The 15,509-nt window shown below is 43.4% G+C and overlaps 2 protein-coding genes across 5 annotated transcripts; both read left to right on the top strand.

The window, feature by feature from the left end:
• Positions 1-346: 346 nt before the first annotated feature.
• Positions 347-9,181, top strand: LOC121538519 (WD repeat-containing protein 13). The gene is made up of 10 exons (XM_041846630.1): positions 347-430; positions 903-997; positions 1,364-1,595; positions 3,541-3,650; positions 3,812-3,942; positions 4,037-4,344; positions 4,566-4,746; positions 4,898-5,039; positions 6,051-6,169; positions 8,382-9,181. Exons 2-10 carry the CDS (start codon positions 957-959, stop codon positions 8,564-8,566), a joined length of 1,449 nt encoding a protein of 482 aa, XP_041702564.1. The 5' UTR covers positions 347-430; positions 903-956; the 3' UTR covers positions 8,567-9,181.
• Positions 9,182-9,746: 565 nt separating this feature from the next.
• Positions 9,747-14,571, top strand: LOC121538517 (histone-lysine N-methyltransferase SUV39H1-like). Of its 4 annotated transcripts, XM_045206845.1 has the most exons (8): positions 9,747-9,818; positions 10,227-10,417; positions 10,814-11,146; positions 11,298-11,624; positions 11,826-11,972; positions 12,122-12,251; positions 13,868-14,202; positions 14,263-14,571. In XM_045206845.1, the coding sequence occupies exons 1-8, from the start codon at positions 9,800-9,802 to the stop codon at positions 14,347-14,349; spliced, it is 1,569 nt and encodes a 522-aa protein (XP_045062780.1). In that variant the 5' UTR covers positions 9,747-9,799; the 3' UTR covers positions 14,350-14,571. The 4 variants fall into 4 exon arrangements, with proteins under 4 accessions (XP_045062780.1, XP_041702561.2, XP_041702562.2 ...); XM_041846627.2 differs by having other exon boundaries at positions 13,868-14,571; XM_041846628.2 differs by lacking the exon at positions 9,747-9,818 and adding an exon at positions 10,553-10,652 and having other exon boundaries at positions 10,326-10,417; positions 13,868-14,571.
• Positions 14,572-15,509: the final 938 nt, after the last annotated feature.

Genomic DNA, 15,509 nt, shown 5'->3' with positions numbered 1-15,509 from the left:
CAAATGTGATTTCTAAAATTTTCAAAATTGTGCAATTACATTCAAACCAGGCAGTTGATGTCCTCAATCATGTTTCATGAAATTATTAATATGAGTGAACATTGACTCGGTTGTTTCCAACAGAGCGTCATTACATTGCAACATTTTATTGTCGTTGTTTATCATTATCAGGGACAGTGTATTTCTTTGGGAACACGCCTAGTTGCCATAGTTTCCTGGCTCATTAAAGACTGTACAAACTCTGCGTACATTTTTGGTGTACGTACATATTATTTGATTTATAAATCATATTGATTAGGTTTGCACATTACACTGCGTCAACCATGTGTTGTACAAGTCAGCGTAGCTGCGCACGTGGGCAGGATCAATGGTGTCACATGATTTGACAGTCCGACCATTGACAACGATGGCGGAAAGCTAAGGAAGGAAGGTGAGCTGTTGCTGAGGTTTTCTTCAACGTCATTATTTACACACGTAATGGAAAAGGACGTGGTTTGAATTGCATTTGGAGAACTAAACAAAATCCGTTTGCTAAGTAACATTTGAGGGCTGGGCGTCCAGTTATCAGACATGGCTAGCAAGGTAGCTAGCTTGCTAGCTAACGCCGTTTGCTTTCTCACTGTCAAAGCTAGCAGGCTCCATCTCGGATGATGGCGTCTGTTGCTAGCCGACAATGACGGAGTAACTAGTTACCCTCTGAACACATTACACTGCCCAATGCAGGCTTTTTTAGCCACTGGCTTTCTTTGCCACATTAATCACGTGATTAATGTCGATCTAGCTGGCAGTGTTCTGTACCAGCCAATAACACGACTGTCTGGACTCTATAGGCTAAATTGAATTAGCCATCATGTAGCCTACTCCCCTACCATTATATAGTTATGTTGTTTATATGTTTATAGAGATCTGACATCTGCCCTGGCCGTGGCATCCTCTCTACCTTGACTGTTTGTGGAATGGCTGCAGTTTGGCAGCAGGTGTTGGCAGTGGACGCAAGGTAAGTCTCATTCAATAAACTGGTGGCATGGCATTGCCTGATGGCCTCACAGTACTGATACAAATAAGTTTACTGATACACATCTTACATTGATTGCGGTCTATGGCTAGCCTGGATAAACCAGACTGACCACTGCTGAAACAATGGTGAGTGCAGAAGTGAGTCTGGTTAAACCAGGCTAGCCAAGCACCTTGATTGTAATGAAACTGCTGTCAGCATGTTTGTATTAGTGAAAAGTGATACTTGGATAATGAATGACTCCATGTTATATTGAGTTTATACAGCAGTCCGCAGTGTAAGCAAAACAATATAAGGAACTGTTTGTCTCTCTCTCTCTCTATCACTTCCCCTCGATCCCTTCCACAGGTACAATGCATACCGCACGCCTACGTTCCCACAGTTCCGCACGCAATACATCCGCCGGCGCAGCCAGCTACTCAGGGAGAACGCCAAGTGTGGCTTTGAGCCGGGGCTGCGCAGGCATTACCTGAGGCTGCGCAGCCAGCTGCTGGCCCTGCGCTACGGGCCCCTGTCTGAGCAGAGCAGCTTCAGGGCCAGCAGTGTGCGCAGCTCCCGCACCACATTGGACCGCATGGAGGTTAGACTCAGAGACTGAGGGGAAGGTTAGACTCCGAGACTGAGTGGAAGGAGCAGAGGGAAAGGGAGAGACATATAGACAGACAAAGAGAATAGGCTACTGTCAATACACAGGTCAATTGAGATGGTTGGAGGCAGACAGATGGTATTACTGACACTAATAAGGATGCGTAGTAGGCACACTAAACTGAGCACTTTAGTTGGGAGGAATATATTGATTTCAAAGAGGTGGTGAGTTCATATACAGTGGCTTGCGAAAGTATTCACCCCCCTTGGCATTTTTCCTATTTTGTTGCCTTACAACCTGGAATTAAAATTGATTTTTGGGGGGTTTGTATTATTTGATTTACACAACATGCCTACCACTTTGAAGATGCAAAATATTTTTTGTGTGCGAAACAAACAAGAAATAAGACAAAAAAACTGAACTTGAGCGTGCATAACTATTCACCCCCCCAAAGTCAATACTTTGTAGAGCCACCTTTTGCAGCCATTACAGTTGCAAGTCTCTTGGGGTATGTCTCTATAAGCTTGGCACATCTACTCACTGGGATTTTTGCCCATTCTTCAAGGCAAAACTTGCAGCTCCTTCAAGTTGGATGTGTTCCACTGGTGTACAGCAATCTTTAAGTCACACCACAGATTCTCAATTGGATTGAGGTCTGGGCTTTGACTAGGCCATTACAAGACATTTAAATGTTTCCCCTTAAACCACTCGAGTGTTGCTATAACAGTATGCTTAGGGTCATTGTCCTGCTGGAAGGTGAACCTCCGTCCCAGTCTCAGATCTCTGGAAGTCTGAAACAGGTTTCCCTCAAGAATTTCCCTGTATTTAGCGCTATCCATCATTCCTTCAATTCTGACCAGTTTCCCAGTCCCTGCCGATGAAAAACATCCCCACAGCATGATGCTACCACCACCATGCTTCACTGTGGGGATGGTGTTCTCAGGGTAATGAGAGGTGTTGGGTTTGCACCAGACATATCGTTTTCCTTGATGGCCAAAAAGCTCAATTTTAGTCTCATCTGACCAGAGTGCCTTCTTCCATATGTTTGGGGAGTCTCCCACATGCCTTTTGGCGAACACCAAAGACTTGCTTATTTTTTTCTGTAAGTAATGGCTTTTTTCTGGCCACCGTTCCGTAAAGCCCAGCTCTGTGGAGTGTACGGCTTAAAGTGGTCTTATGGACAGATACTCCAATCTCCGCTGTGGAGCTTTGCAGCTCCTTCAGGGTCATCTTTGGTCTGTTTGTTGCCTCTCTGATTAATGCCCTCCTTTAGCAGGTTTGTTGCGGTACCATATTCTTTAAATTTTTTAATAATGGATTTAATGGTGCTCCGTGGGATGTTCAATGTTTCTGATATTTTTTTATAACCCAACCCTGACCTGTTTGGAGAGCTCCTTGGTGTTCATGGTGCCGCTTGCTTGGTGGTGCCCCTTGCTTAGTGGTGTTGCAGACTCTGGGGCCTTTCAGAACAGGTGTATATATACTGAGATCAAGTGACAGATCATGTGATACTTATATTGCACACAGGTGGACTTTATTTAACTAATTATGTGACTTCTGAAGGTAATATGTTGCACCAAATCTTATTTAGGGGCTTCATAGCAAAAGGGGTGAATACATATGCACTTACCACTTTTCCGTTATTTATTTTTTAGAATTTTTAGAAAAAAGTAAATTTTTTCATTTCACTTCACCAATTTGGACTATTTTGTGTATGTCCCTTACATGAAATCCAAATAAAAATCAATTTAAATTACAGGTTGTAATGCAACAAAATTGGAAAAACGCCAAGGGGGATGAATACTTTTGCAAGGCACTGTAGGCCTACTTTTGTCTCTGGCTAAGATTATTTGTTTTTATATGGACTGCAAGTCCCTCACTTGCACTCACTACTTATGGTTTTCTATCTCCCTATTTCTCCTTCCCTCTTTCTGGACAGGATTTTGAGGAGGACCCCCGTGCTCTGGGGGCTCGTGGGCACCGTCGATCTGTGAGCAGAGGCTCCTACCAGCTACAGGCCCAGATGAACAGGGCAGTCTATGATGAGAGGTAACCCAAGAAACCCCTCACTCAACCCTACTGACCTCATTCATCTTTTAGTCTCTGCTTTTGAAACACTGCATTGTTTGATCTTTTTATTAGCACAGAATTTCCAATTTGTAATAAATGATTCTCCCTGATTAGAAATGTGGGTTTGTTTGTGCCTACAGGCCCCCAGGTGCCTTGGTGCCAACCTCTGTGGCAGAAGCTAGCCGTGCCATGGCCGGGGACACCACTCTGAGCGAGAACTATGCTTTTGCTGGCATGCACCACATATTCGACCAACATGTGGACTCTGCAGGTGAGTGGAAAGTACAGTATGTGATGGAAAGATCAGTGCAAGGAGTGAGTATTTCTGTGTCTTCTCATGTTTTGTCGGGTTCCCTCCTCTCTAGTTCCACGGCTGCAGTTTGCTAACGATGACAAGCACCTCCTAGCCTGCTGCTCATTGGACGGCACCCTGTCCATCATGATCCTGTCCCCGTCCCCGCCCAGCGTGAAGGTTGTACTGAAGGGTCATGCAGGTCCCGTCACCGACTTTGCTTGGTCCCTTAGCAATGACGTCATCGTGTCGACATCAAAGGACGGAACGCTGCGTATTTGGAACACGGAGGATGGGAGGTGTATCCGTGAGGTCAGAGACCCGGAGTCAAGCGAACTGCTTTGTTGCACCTTCCAGCCCATGAACAACAACCTGACAGTGGTGAGTCATAGTAGAATCTCAGACAAAGTTACTAACTCATACCCATACAATATCCACACTAGCATATCACTTATAATGCATGGCCAGGGCCAATACATCGCTTTATTCTAAGTGGTATGCTAGCTGTCCCTACAATGACCAAACTCTCTTCCTTACAGCTTTCCTGACCTTTACCAATGTTCACCCTGACCCCCTGACCTCTGTTCTGTCCTGCCCTGCAGGTAGGGAACAGTAAGCACCTCCTGCAGGTGGTGAACATCTCCACTGGGAAGAAGGTGAAGGGGGGTTCCAGTAAGCTGACGGGACGGGTACTGTCTATGTCCTTTGATGCCCCTGGGAGGATCCTGTGGGCCGGGGATGACAGGGGCAGCATCTTCTCCTTCCTGTTTGACATGGCCACAGGTACACTGAGAAAAAACATCCCTACTTCTTATGAATAATTCATAATAATTAATTGTATTAATGAAGTGCTTTATCACAATCCCAAAGTGCTAGGCCACAAGTATGGGACAGACAAGTGTTGTGTGTGACAACTCTGAATTTCAACCCACAGGGAAGCTGACCAAAGCCAAGCGGCTTGTTGTGAGTGAGGGCAGCCCGATCTGCAGCATATCTGCCCGCTCCTGGATCAGCAGAGAGGCTCGAGACCCCTCCCTGTTGATCAATGCCTGTGTCAACAAACTGCTACTCTACAGGTACGCGTCGGAGAGAGCAAGAGAGCGACTGCTGCTCCATAAAGCTCAAAATGCTTATACATATACTGAACAAAAATATAAACGCCACATCCAACAATTTCAACCATTTTACTGAGTAACAGTTCATATAAGGAAATCAGTCAATTGAAATAAATAAATTAGGTCCCTATCTATGGATTTCACATGCCTGGGCAGGGGCACAGCCATGGGTAGGCCTGGGAGGGCATAGGCCCACCCACTGGGGAGCCAGGCCCAGCCAATCAGAATACGTTTTCCCCCACAAAATGGCTTTATTACAGACAGAAATACTCCTCAGTTTCATCAGCAGTCCGGGTGGCTGGTCAGACGATCCCGCAGGTGAAGAAGCCGGATGTGGAGGTCCTGGGAAGGCTTGGTTACATGTGGTCTGCGGTTGTGAGGCCGGTCGGATGTATTGCCAAATTCTCTAAAACGACGTTGGAGGCGGCTTATGGTAGAGAAATGAACATTACATTCTCTGGCAACAAGTCTTTTGGACATTCCTGCAGTCAGCATGCCAATTCCACGCTCCCTCAACTTGAGACTTCTGTGGCATTGTGTTTGTATGACAAAACTGCACATTTTAGTGGCCTTTTATTGTCCCTAGCACAAGGGGCACCTGTGTAATGATCATGCTGTTTAATCAGCTTCTTGCTATGCCACACCTGTCAGGTGGATGGATTATCTTGGCAAAGGAGAAATGCTCACTAACAGGGATGTAAACAAATCTCTTCACAATTTGAGAGTAATAAGCTTTTTGTGCGCATGGAATTTTATTTCAGCTCATGAAACATGAGACCAACAATTTACATGTTGCGTTTATATTTTTGTTCAGTATATCTTGATTAACTACTGTGTCGTGCACTGGAATTTGTGTATTTTATATCAGTCTTGTACTGTGTGCTGTTGATTGAACAAGGAAGGCATGATCCACTCTGCACACTGCATGCTGAGTTGAGTTTGACTGGGTCTCTGTTCCTCTCGTCTTTATAGAGTGGTGGATAATGAAGGCACTCTGCAGCTGAAGAGGAGCTTCCCCATCAAGCACGGCTCCCAGCCCCTCCACAGCATCTTCTGCCCTCTCATGTCCTTCAGACAGGGCGCCTGTATTGGTATGAGCCTCACAGCCTTACTCTGACTTTCACTATATCTGCTATAGATGTTATAAACAAAAGTGCACCACACTTAGGAACCTTGATTGTGTACTGGTTGCCAGTACATCAACTCACTGAAGTCATAGAGTAGTTACTGTATATAACCATCTTCACTAAGTTATAGCAGGTCAATGCAATCAGTTATAACCAATGTTCCCTCTAATTATTTTCGGCACTTAGAACATTTCAGGTCTGCTGAGCGCAAACTTGAACGTTGTAAAAACTTCCAGCATGCGTTTACTGTGACCACTGAGGCTGTACCGGCTTTAAGTTACAGTTTTAAGTGGTAGGTGTAGGTTACTGTGGCTATTTGATCATAATGTACACCTACCAGAGTGGCCTACCATCCAAAACAATGGAGAAAATGCATCCCATAACATTTTAACATGGAAATAGCTGTTCTATCATTCAGACTACAGTAGCAGCCAATGTGTGGTGTTCAATGTAGGCCTACATTCCATGAGACTTTTGAAAAAAAACATGCAGGGCTTGACATTATCCTGTTTATCCACTTGTCCTTCAGACAAGGAGGTGACTGAAAATGTTGTTGTGTTTGATGCAAGAAAGCACTTTACAAAATAAAATGCATTATTATTCCCATACCATTATTACAGAGAATCAGACAAATTATGCTACCCTCTGCCTATTGGCTACTTAGCTTATTCAAGCCTGTCTCAAAATACAACACTGCCCCTTTAAGACAAAAAAAAGCTCTTTACCTGACTCGCTTTTCAAAGATGCCTAGAAATGTACACGTTTTGTGCTCTTGAAGCAATCACTATCTATAACTGGGCTAATAATTCACTAACTAGCAAAGGATATTAACAAAATGTGAACACGTGGCTACATGTAGCTCTTGCGTTGATCTCAAAACAAGCACATCTACTCATGACGGCTCATGCTGTTTTATTTTAATTTTATTTCACCTTTATTTAACCAGGTAAGCCAGTTGAGAACAAGTTCTCATTTACAACTGCGACCTGTGAACACAGTCCAGTTCAAAGTAAATGGCACAGAGCCATATATGTCAATGGTCTATTTGCATATAGGCCTATTGCAGCTCTGATTGTTTATGCCGCACCAGTCTGTGTAGAGTACGGGCTGCGTAGTGCGTGTTAATGCAATAGAATCCTACTCCGATGCATTCTGCCTACAACAAAATGTCTTGCATAGTTCGTTTTGTTTTGGTATGTTGCATTGAAAGTGGCTAATGCATTGTTGTTCGGGACGTTTTTATTTTTAAATTTAAGGTAGTCTATATGATCACAACGGTAATACATTTAGATCCGTTGTTGTATTACTTGTGAGGCACAGCTGAACGAGCATACATTTAAATAATTTGCTTTTTATTTGTATTTTACTGGGCTGGTGGTGCTTGCATCTGATGGTCAGTCTCAGCAGAGGGAGAGAGCAGCAGACTGAGGGTCCACCTCTCAACATCCCTCTGCTCTCCCTTTCCTCTACTGACACTGACCAAAAAGGGACACCGTCTTCCAGCTGATGAGGAAATTCGAGTTACACCGCATTATTTCTGCCTCATGCACAAATTCATGTTGTTACTCCCATGAACAGAGAAAGTGAACTATTCCTCAATATTAAAAAAGACCCAAGCCGCTAATAATAACAACAACGCAAGCCTATAGATACATTTTCCTACTCATTCATTACTGCTGCACTGCTTGTTGTAGCGCTGAATGGAAATAGGTAGAACGCGCATTTTATGGCTTATAGAAGTGTTGAATACAAAGTGTTGACAGTGCTGAGTAAGAACTTAAACATGAACTCACACATAAAAACAGCAGCTCTTTGCTGTATTTGTTGACCGTCTCTCTAGTCATGGTTTTTAACGTTTTGAAATCTCACAGTATCAACTTTGCTGTAGCTTTCTTTTATGCCTGCTACGGTACTGCAGACACAATAATCTGAGCCATCCGATTGGCCAGCGGTAGGCCTATAGTGCACTTTATTTGCTCTCTGGGCCCGCCTGGAAGGCAGAGTTTGTACCTTCAGACACATGAAATGGTTCAAAATGGCAACAGTTCGCCTACCCGGCGCGCAGTTTAGAGGGAACATTGGTTATAACAGGTCGGTTCTCACAAGTATTCTCTCTTGTCCCTCTTCCCTGTTTTTCTCCTCCTTTTCCACCCCTTTTCTCCACTCTATATCCCAGTGACTGGCAGTGAGGATGCCTGTGTCTACTTCTTCGATGTGGAGCGCAACACTAAGGCCATAGTCAACAAACTGCAGGGTCACGGTGGCCCAGTGCTGGACGTCAGCTTCAACTGTGACGAGAGCTTACTGGCTTCTGCAGACTCCACTGGTATGGTCATCATCTGGAGGCGGGAGCAGAAGTGACCAACCAATCAAAAGCTTCCTTCCATGCACTACAAAAAATAAGCAACTACCACTTTGAACCATAGAATGCTAAATACAAGGGGCAGGGAAGGGGTATCTGTGTTTTTAAGGCTGGGATTTAGTTGTTACCGTGAGTGCGGTTTCCGCGAACGCGGGAACATTGCCATTAAATATAGCCGACAAAGTGCGATCTAATTGAATCCCTGCCTAGGTTTTCAACGTAAAGGGAGCACTGCTCCTCACTGAGGGTCCTGAGAGGCTTGCATGTGTCAAGATTAGGACCTGTAATAGAGCTAACTACTTATTGTAAAGCAGTAATACATCAAAACTGAATATACAGTAGTATTAAATGACAGCCTTGTTCCTCTGGAGTTGCCCATTTTCCTTCATGTGCATAGCATTGTATCAAGAACCCATCATAGAAATCAGTACTGACATATTGGAATAACTCCTGTATAAAAATGTTTAAGACTTGATGGGACCTCAAAGAAAACATTGTGTGTTTGTGAGTTTTTGTGTGTTTGTATGTGCCTGTGTGTGTCATTGAACATCATGGTTGCAAATAACTTTAATATATTTATGATATGCACATACTGAATAAAGTAGCCAAATAGAGTTGATTGTTTTGTTTGATTGCCAGTGTTACAATAGAGCTAGCAGGCTTGTAGTCCTAAAAAAAAAGAGGAAATTAGTTACCTCTGGATCGTTCAGCCATTACAATGGGGAAAATGAATCGGGAAAGAATAGGGTTTTGGGCTGAACGCCGAAAATAAGATGTGAGGTTAACACAGGTTTAGGAGATCTTATAAGTTGTGTTCTATTAGATAATATCAGTTAACATGACCTTGATGAATCATGACGCCTTTGTGCTTTTTCTGATTACATAAATGCTTCAAAATTCACAAAAAAATGAGGTTCGCTGATTAAAGATGATCTCATAGAACAAAACGTATATGCTCTAAGCCTGTGTTTACCACAGACCTTATTTTCCGCGTTTATCCTAAAAGCCTACAAAAACTAAATTTTCCTATAGGCTTTGTCCAACGAACCATGGCAGAGTTTGTACCTACAAAAAGACGCCATTAGTATTGCTCTCTGTAGCAAAGTGTAAATGTTTTTGTTTTTCCACACGTGAGCTAGAAGTCTATTGGTCATTTGGGCAGTCTGTCATTCTAAAATCGGATCCAACCATTGGCTAGCGAGACTTCCTGGGATTTTGGCGGTGGAGTAAACATGGCGGAATATTTAAAAGGTAAGGTAACTAATTCTAGAGAAAAAGTTGGATTTTGTTACTTTCCTTAGGTAACAACAGCGGTTCTATAATAATAACGTTTTTAAAAAATACCATATATCCTGGAGTTGATTAGCGAAATGTTGATGCAACACAGCTTATGAGATATTTGTCGAATTTAGCCAGCTAGCTATTTCGCAATCAATGGTCGTAGCTATGGCATGCTGATTGTTTGATTTTCATTGATAAACAATAGTGAATAAATCTACTATCACATTTAAATAGCTAGTTATAAGCTAGCTAGTTAATGTTATGCACATACCGAATGAAAACATGTTGATAACTAAATTAAGTCATGATAGTTGTTGATCGAAGCAACCACTGTTGTGTTCTTTGTGTAACATTAGCTTACTGGCTTGTCACTCACAGCAGGGTGCCAAGTTGTATGTAAAGTGACAACGAGCCAGTTGCAGACACTCTGTCGTCATGAAGGGATTGTGTGCTTGGATCTGGGGGTCAACAGGAGACAAATGCACGACTTCGAAGTGGAGTACCTATGTGACTACAAGAGGACACTTGTTCCTGGTAGGAAGACAACCAATGCCACAGGAGTACCAAAGGTTAGAACAAGTTCTAGCTAAACTTTGGATAGATTTTTGGTAGCTAGATATTAAATTGATCCAGCATTGATTGATCTAACTTGCAGTGCTGTACTCTGACTGACATCACAGGCAACATGAACTTGTTCTTTTCAGTTCTTAACTGATGTGGTGCTGTTACTGAAAGCATCCATCTGTACTTGAGAGAGAGAGAGAGAGAGAACTGCTCCCCTGCTCCAACCTCCAACCTGTATGTGTATGTGTGTCTTTCAGAGGGGTTGGGATAAAGCAGAAGTCACATTTCCGTTGGACCTTGTGTACAATTGGACGAATAAAGTGATCTTAGGCGATGTCTACCTTGCCATAGGGGCGCCAGAGTTCAGTATGACTCCATTCAACTGCTGTTTTTCTTCCTAGGAGCAAGAGTTCTACCTGGTTAAATGGAAGGGTTACCCAGATCACATGAACACCTGGGAACCGAGGAAAAACCTGCGGTGTGTGGAGCTCCTACGTCAGTTCTGGGACGATGTCTTCCTGGAACTGCAGAGACAGAAAAAGACTGTAGTCCCCAACCGGTTTGAAACAGAGCTGTCCTCTTACCTGGAGCAGAGGGCCAGGCATAGGCAGAGCCTGCAGAGGTGGGAGGCCCAGATCAACAGTGTCGGAGGCCTCAACAAACGCATCCTGGTCCGCAACCGTGTGGACCTGGAGGGCCCTCCGAAGAACTTTACCTACATCAACAACTACAAGGTGTGCAAGGGCTTGTATATCACCAGTACTTTGTATCAATGACATGTTTCAACTGTAGTGATGTCACCCTCTTTATCCCTGCAGTATTATGCATCAGCAATACAGTACAAATATAAATATGTATATTTAAATCAAAGCTTTTCTCTCCTAGGTGGGTGAGGGCATTTCGATGACGACGATGGCAGTGGGGTGCGAGTGCACCAACTGTTTGGAGAACCCTGTGGGTGGTTGCTGCTCAGGAATATCGGGACATGGCTTTGCCTACAACGAGTGTGGGCAGGTGAAGGTTAAGCCTGGGGAGCCCATCTATGAATGCAACAATAAGTGTCGCTGTGGACCAGACTGCCCCAACAGAGTGGTACAGAGAGGGATCCAGCATACCCTCTGCATCTTCAAAACAGACAACGGGCGGGGGTGGGGAGTACGCACCTCTGAGCGTATCAGAAGGCATTCCTTCGTCATGGAGTATGTCGGAGAGGTAAGAAAGACACAACTTTGATTATAGGGACCACATATTTGGTGCTTCGTTTCTATTATCACCAGCAACTATCACATTTGACAAGTGAACATCAACATATTAACTAGTGGATTTAATATCATGCAGGACTTGGTGTATCCTGGCTGTGTTATATTGTATGGTTGTTCTCTGTTGTGATTGGCTGTGCTGTGTTCCATCCAGATCATCACTACAGAGGAGGCAGAGAGGCGGGGTCAGGTCTATGACAGACAGGGTGCAACGTACCTGTTTGACCTGGACTATGTGGAGGATGAGTACACCGTTGATGCTGCTCACTATGGAAATGTCTCCCACTTCGTCAACCACAGTGTGAGTAGTTCAAGTTCCATTTATTGCCATTTGTAGGTACAAGTACATAGGCTACATTGGAATTTCTCTGCGATTTATTTTTATTTATTTGAGGACACTCAAACATTAGACATAGCATTCTCTTCTCCTTTCCTACCTCTATCCCACAGTGCAACCCTAACCTGCAGGTGTATAACGTATTCATTGACAACCTGGATGAGCGACTGCCACGCCTGGCTTTCTTCTCAAACCGTGGTATCAGCGCTGGGGAGGAGCTCACCTTCGACTACAATATGCAGAGTAGGTTGCATCTGATATACATTTGAAGTCGGAAGTTTACATACACTTAGGTTGGAGTCATTAAAACTCATTTTTCAACTACTCCACAAATGTCTTGTTAACAAACTATTGTTTTGGCAAGTCGGTTAGGACATCTACTTTGTGCATGACACAAGTAATTTTTCCAACAATTGTTTACAGACAGATTATTTCACTTATAATTCACTGTATCACAATTCCAGTGGGTCAGAAGTTTACATACACTTAGTTGACTGTGCCTTTAAACAGTTTGGAAAATTCCAGAAAATGATGTCATGGCTTTAGAAGCTTCTGATAGTCTAATTGACATAATTTGAGTCAATTGGAGGTGTACCTGTGGATGTATTTCAAGGCCTACCTTCAAACTCAGTGCCTCTTTGCTTGAAATCAAAAGAAATCAGCCAAGACCTCAGAAAACAAATTGTAGACCTCCACAAGTCTGGTTCATCCTTGGGAGCAATTTCCAAACGCCTGAAGGTACCACGTTCATCTGTACAAACAATAGTATGCAAGTATAAACACCATGGGACCACGCAGCCATCATACCGCTCAGGAAGGAGACGCGTTCTGTCTCTTAGAGATGAACGTACTTTGGTGCGAAAAGTGCAAATCAATCCCAGAACAACAGCAAAGGACCTTGTGAAGATGCTGGAGGAAACAGGTACAAAAGTATCTATATCCACAGTAAAACGAGTCCTATATCGACATAACCTGAAAGGCCGCTCAGCAAGGAAGAAGCCACTGCTCCAAAACCGCCATAAAAAAAGCCAAAAAGGAAAATTATATGGATATATTGAAGCAACATCTCAAGACATCAGTCAGGAAGTTAAAGCTTGGTCGCAAATGGGTCTTCCAAATGGACAATGACCCCAAGCATACTTCCAAAGTTGTGCCAAAATGGCTTAGTCAAGGTATTGGAGTGGCCATCACAAAGCCCTGACCTCAATCCTATAGAACATTTGTGGGCAGAACTGAAAAAGCATGTGCGAGCAAGGAGGCCTTCAAAACTGACTCAGTTACACCAGGTCTGTCAGGAGGAATGGGCCAAAATTCACCCACCTTATTGTGGGAAACTTGTGGAAGGCTACCCAAAATGTTTGACCCAAGTTAAACAATTTTAAAGGCAATGCTACCAAATACTAATTGAGTGTATGTAAACCTCTGACCCACTGGGAATGTGATGAAATATATAAAAGCTTAAATAAATCATTCTCTCTACTATTATTCTGACATCTCACATTCTTAAAATAGTGGTGATCCTAACTGACCTAAGACAGGGAATTTTTACTAGGATTAAATGTCAGTAATTGTGAAAAACTGAGTTTAAATGTATTTGGCTAAGGTGTATGTAAACTTCCGACTTCAACTGTATCATATATCCACAGATCATGAGATCACTGAAATGAAAGATATGGAAATACTGTAAATAATTGCATTTTCGAGAGTGTACAAAATGGAGTATGAGTTCATATGCCTGATATAGAGCAGATGGAAAGGACTCGGGATAAGACTCCGGACCACCCATTTAGGTCATAGAACAACCCGTTTCAAGATATCACAGAATCTATAATTTGGTCTGTTTTCCATTCTCTTTCTAGTTGATCCAATAGATGAGGAGAGTACAAAGATGGACTCCAATTTCAGCATGACTGGATCACCCAAAAAGGTTCACATGATTGGATCACCCAAAAAGGCTCCTCTCATGATTGGATCACCCAAAAAGGCTCCTCTCATGATTGGATCACCCAAAAAGGCTCCTCTCGTGATTGGATCACCCAAAAAGGCTCCTCTCGTGATTGGATCACCCAAAAAGGCTCCTCTCATGATTGGATCACCCAAAAAGGCTCCTCTCATGATTGGATCACCCAAAAAGGCTCCTCTCGTGATTGGATCACCCAAAAAGGCTCCTCTCATGATTGGATCACCCAAAAAGGCTCCTCTCGTGATTGGATCACCCAAAAAGGCTCCTCTCATGATTGGATCACCCAAAAAGGCTCCTCTCATGATTGGATCACCCAAAAAGCGAGCGCGCATGGAGTGCAAGTGTGGGACAGACAATTGCAGGGGGTACTTGTTTTAGGGGTTCGGCAAGGACAAATTATACATTTTGCTTTGTTCCAGAATTGCCATCATGACAATTCAACTTTATTTCTGGCATTTTAAATGTATGCTATGGTGTCTGTGAATATTTTGCCCTATTTCATCATAAACTAGTGTTTGGGGCATCATGTTGTTGTATTTTACCCCCTTTTTTGATCTTGTCTCATCGCTGCAACTCCCCAACGGTCTCGGGAGGCGAAGGTTGAGTCATGCTTTCTGCTTAACACTCGCCCGCTTAACCCGGAAGCCAGCCGCACCAATGTGTCAGAGGAAACACTGTTAAACTGACAACCGAGGTCAGCCTGCAAGCGCCCGGCCCGCCACAAGGAGTTGCTAGAGCGCGATGAGCCAAGTAAAGCCCCCCCGGCCAAACCCTCCCCTAACCTGGACGACGCTGGGTTAATTGTGCGCTGCCCTATGATACTAGAGTTTGGAAAGTGCTTTGTTGTGACTGGGTTGCAATAGGCTGGTAAGGCATCAATTACAAGCTGTAGGCCCGTCACTCACTGTATGAGGCCTCAGTCATTGGTGGATGGCGCTGCTGTCCCTCATTGAGGTTGCAATATGTTACAAAGGCTGCATTCTAATTCTCTACCCTTCTCCTGAAGTGTACACTAGTACGCTCCCCCTCATGGTGTCAGTAATATGGAGGAAACTCCCTCCAGCCATGCTTCCACCAATCCAATGTTTTTAAATGCAAGAGGGGGAGTGAATGAGTGCACACTTCTGGATAAGTGTAGAGAATCAGAATACAGCCATAGACTGATGGAATTGTAGGAACTCTTCCCATTGTGAGTTCCAATCATGTAATTTGACCAGACGTTCCGTAAAGCATGTCATTGTTGCCAAAGCTACACTGTATATTGAGCATGCTACTCATCTTGGTCCAGATCTTTCTGTAAATAAATTGGTTCTTTTTTTTTTTTTTACGAGTGTAAAACTGGCAAAATGATTTTTATTATACCCTCTGAATGTTGAGCTCAAGTTGTTTTTCTTTCTTTAATTGCTAAGGATATGGGTCCCATTGAAACTTGAAGTCAGCACTCAGAATCCAGATCAATGTGCATCAAAAGTAGACTTTATTGGTGAGTGGAAAAACAACTGCCACTTCAAATGCTGTGCAAGAGAATATATTAGAAA

The sequence above is a fragment of the Coregonus clupeaformis genome, chromosome 24 (assembly GCF_020615455.1).
Source record: "Coregonus clupeaformis isolate EN_2021a chromosome 24, ASM2061545v1, whole genome shotgun sequence".
Lineage (NCBI taxonomy): Eukaryota > Metazoa > Chordata > Actinopteri > Salmoniformes > Salmonidae > Coregonus > Coregonus clupeaformis.
Note: the sequence above shows the minus strand (reverse complement) of the source record. Positions and strands in the feature narration are given on the sequence as shown.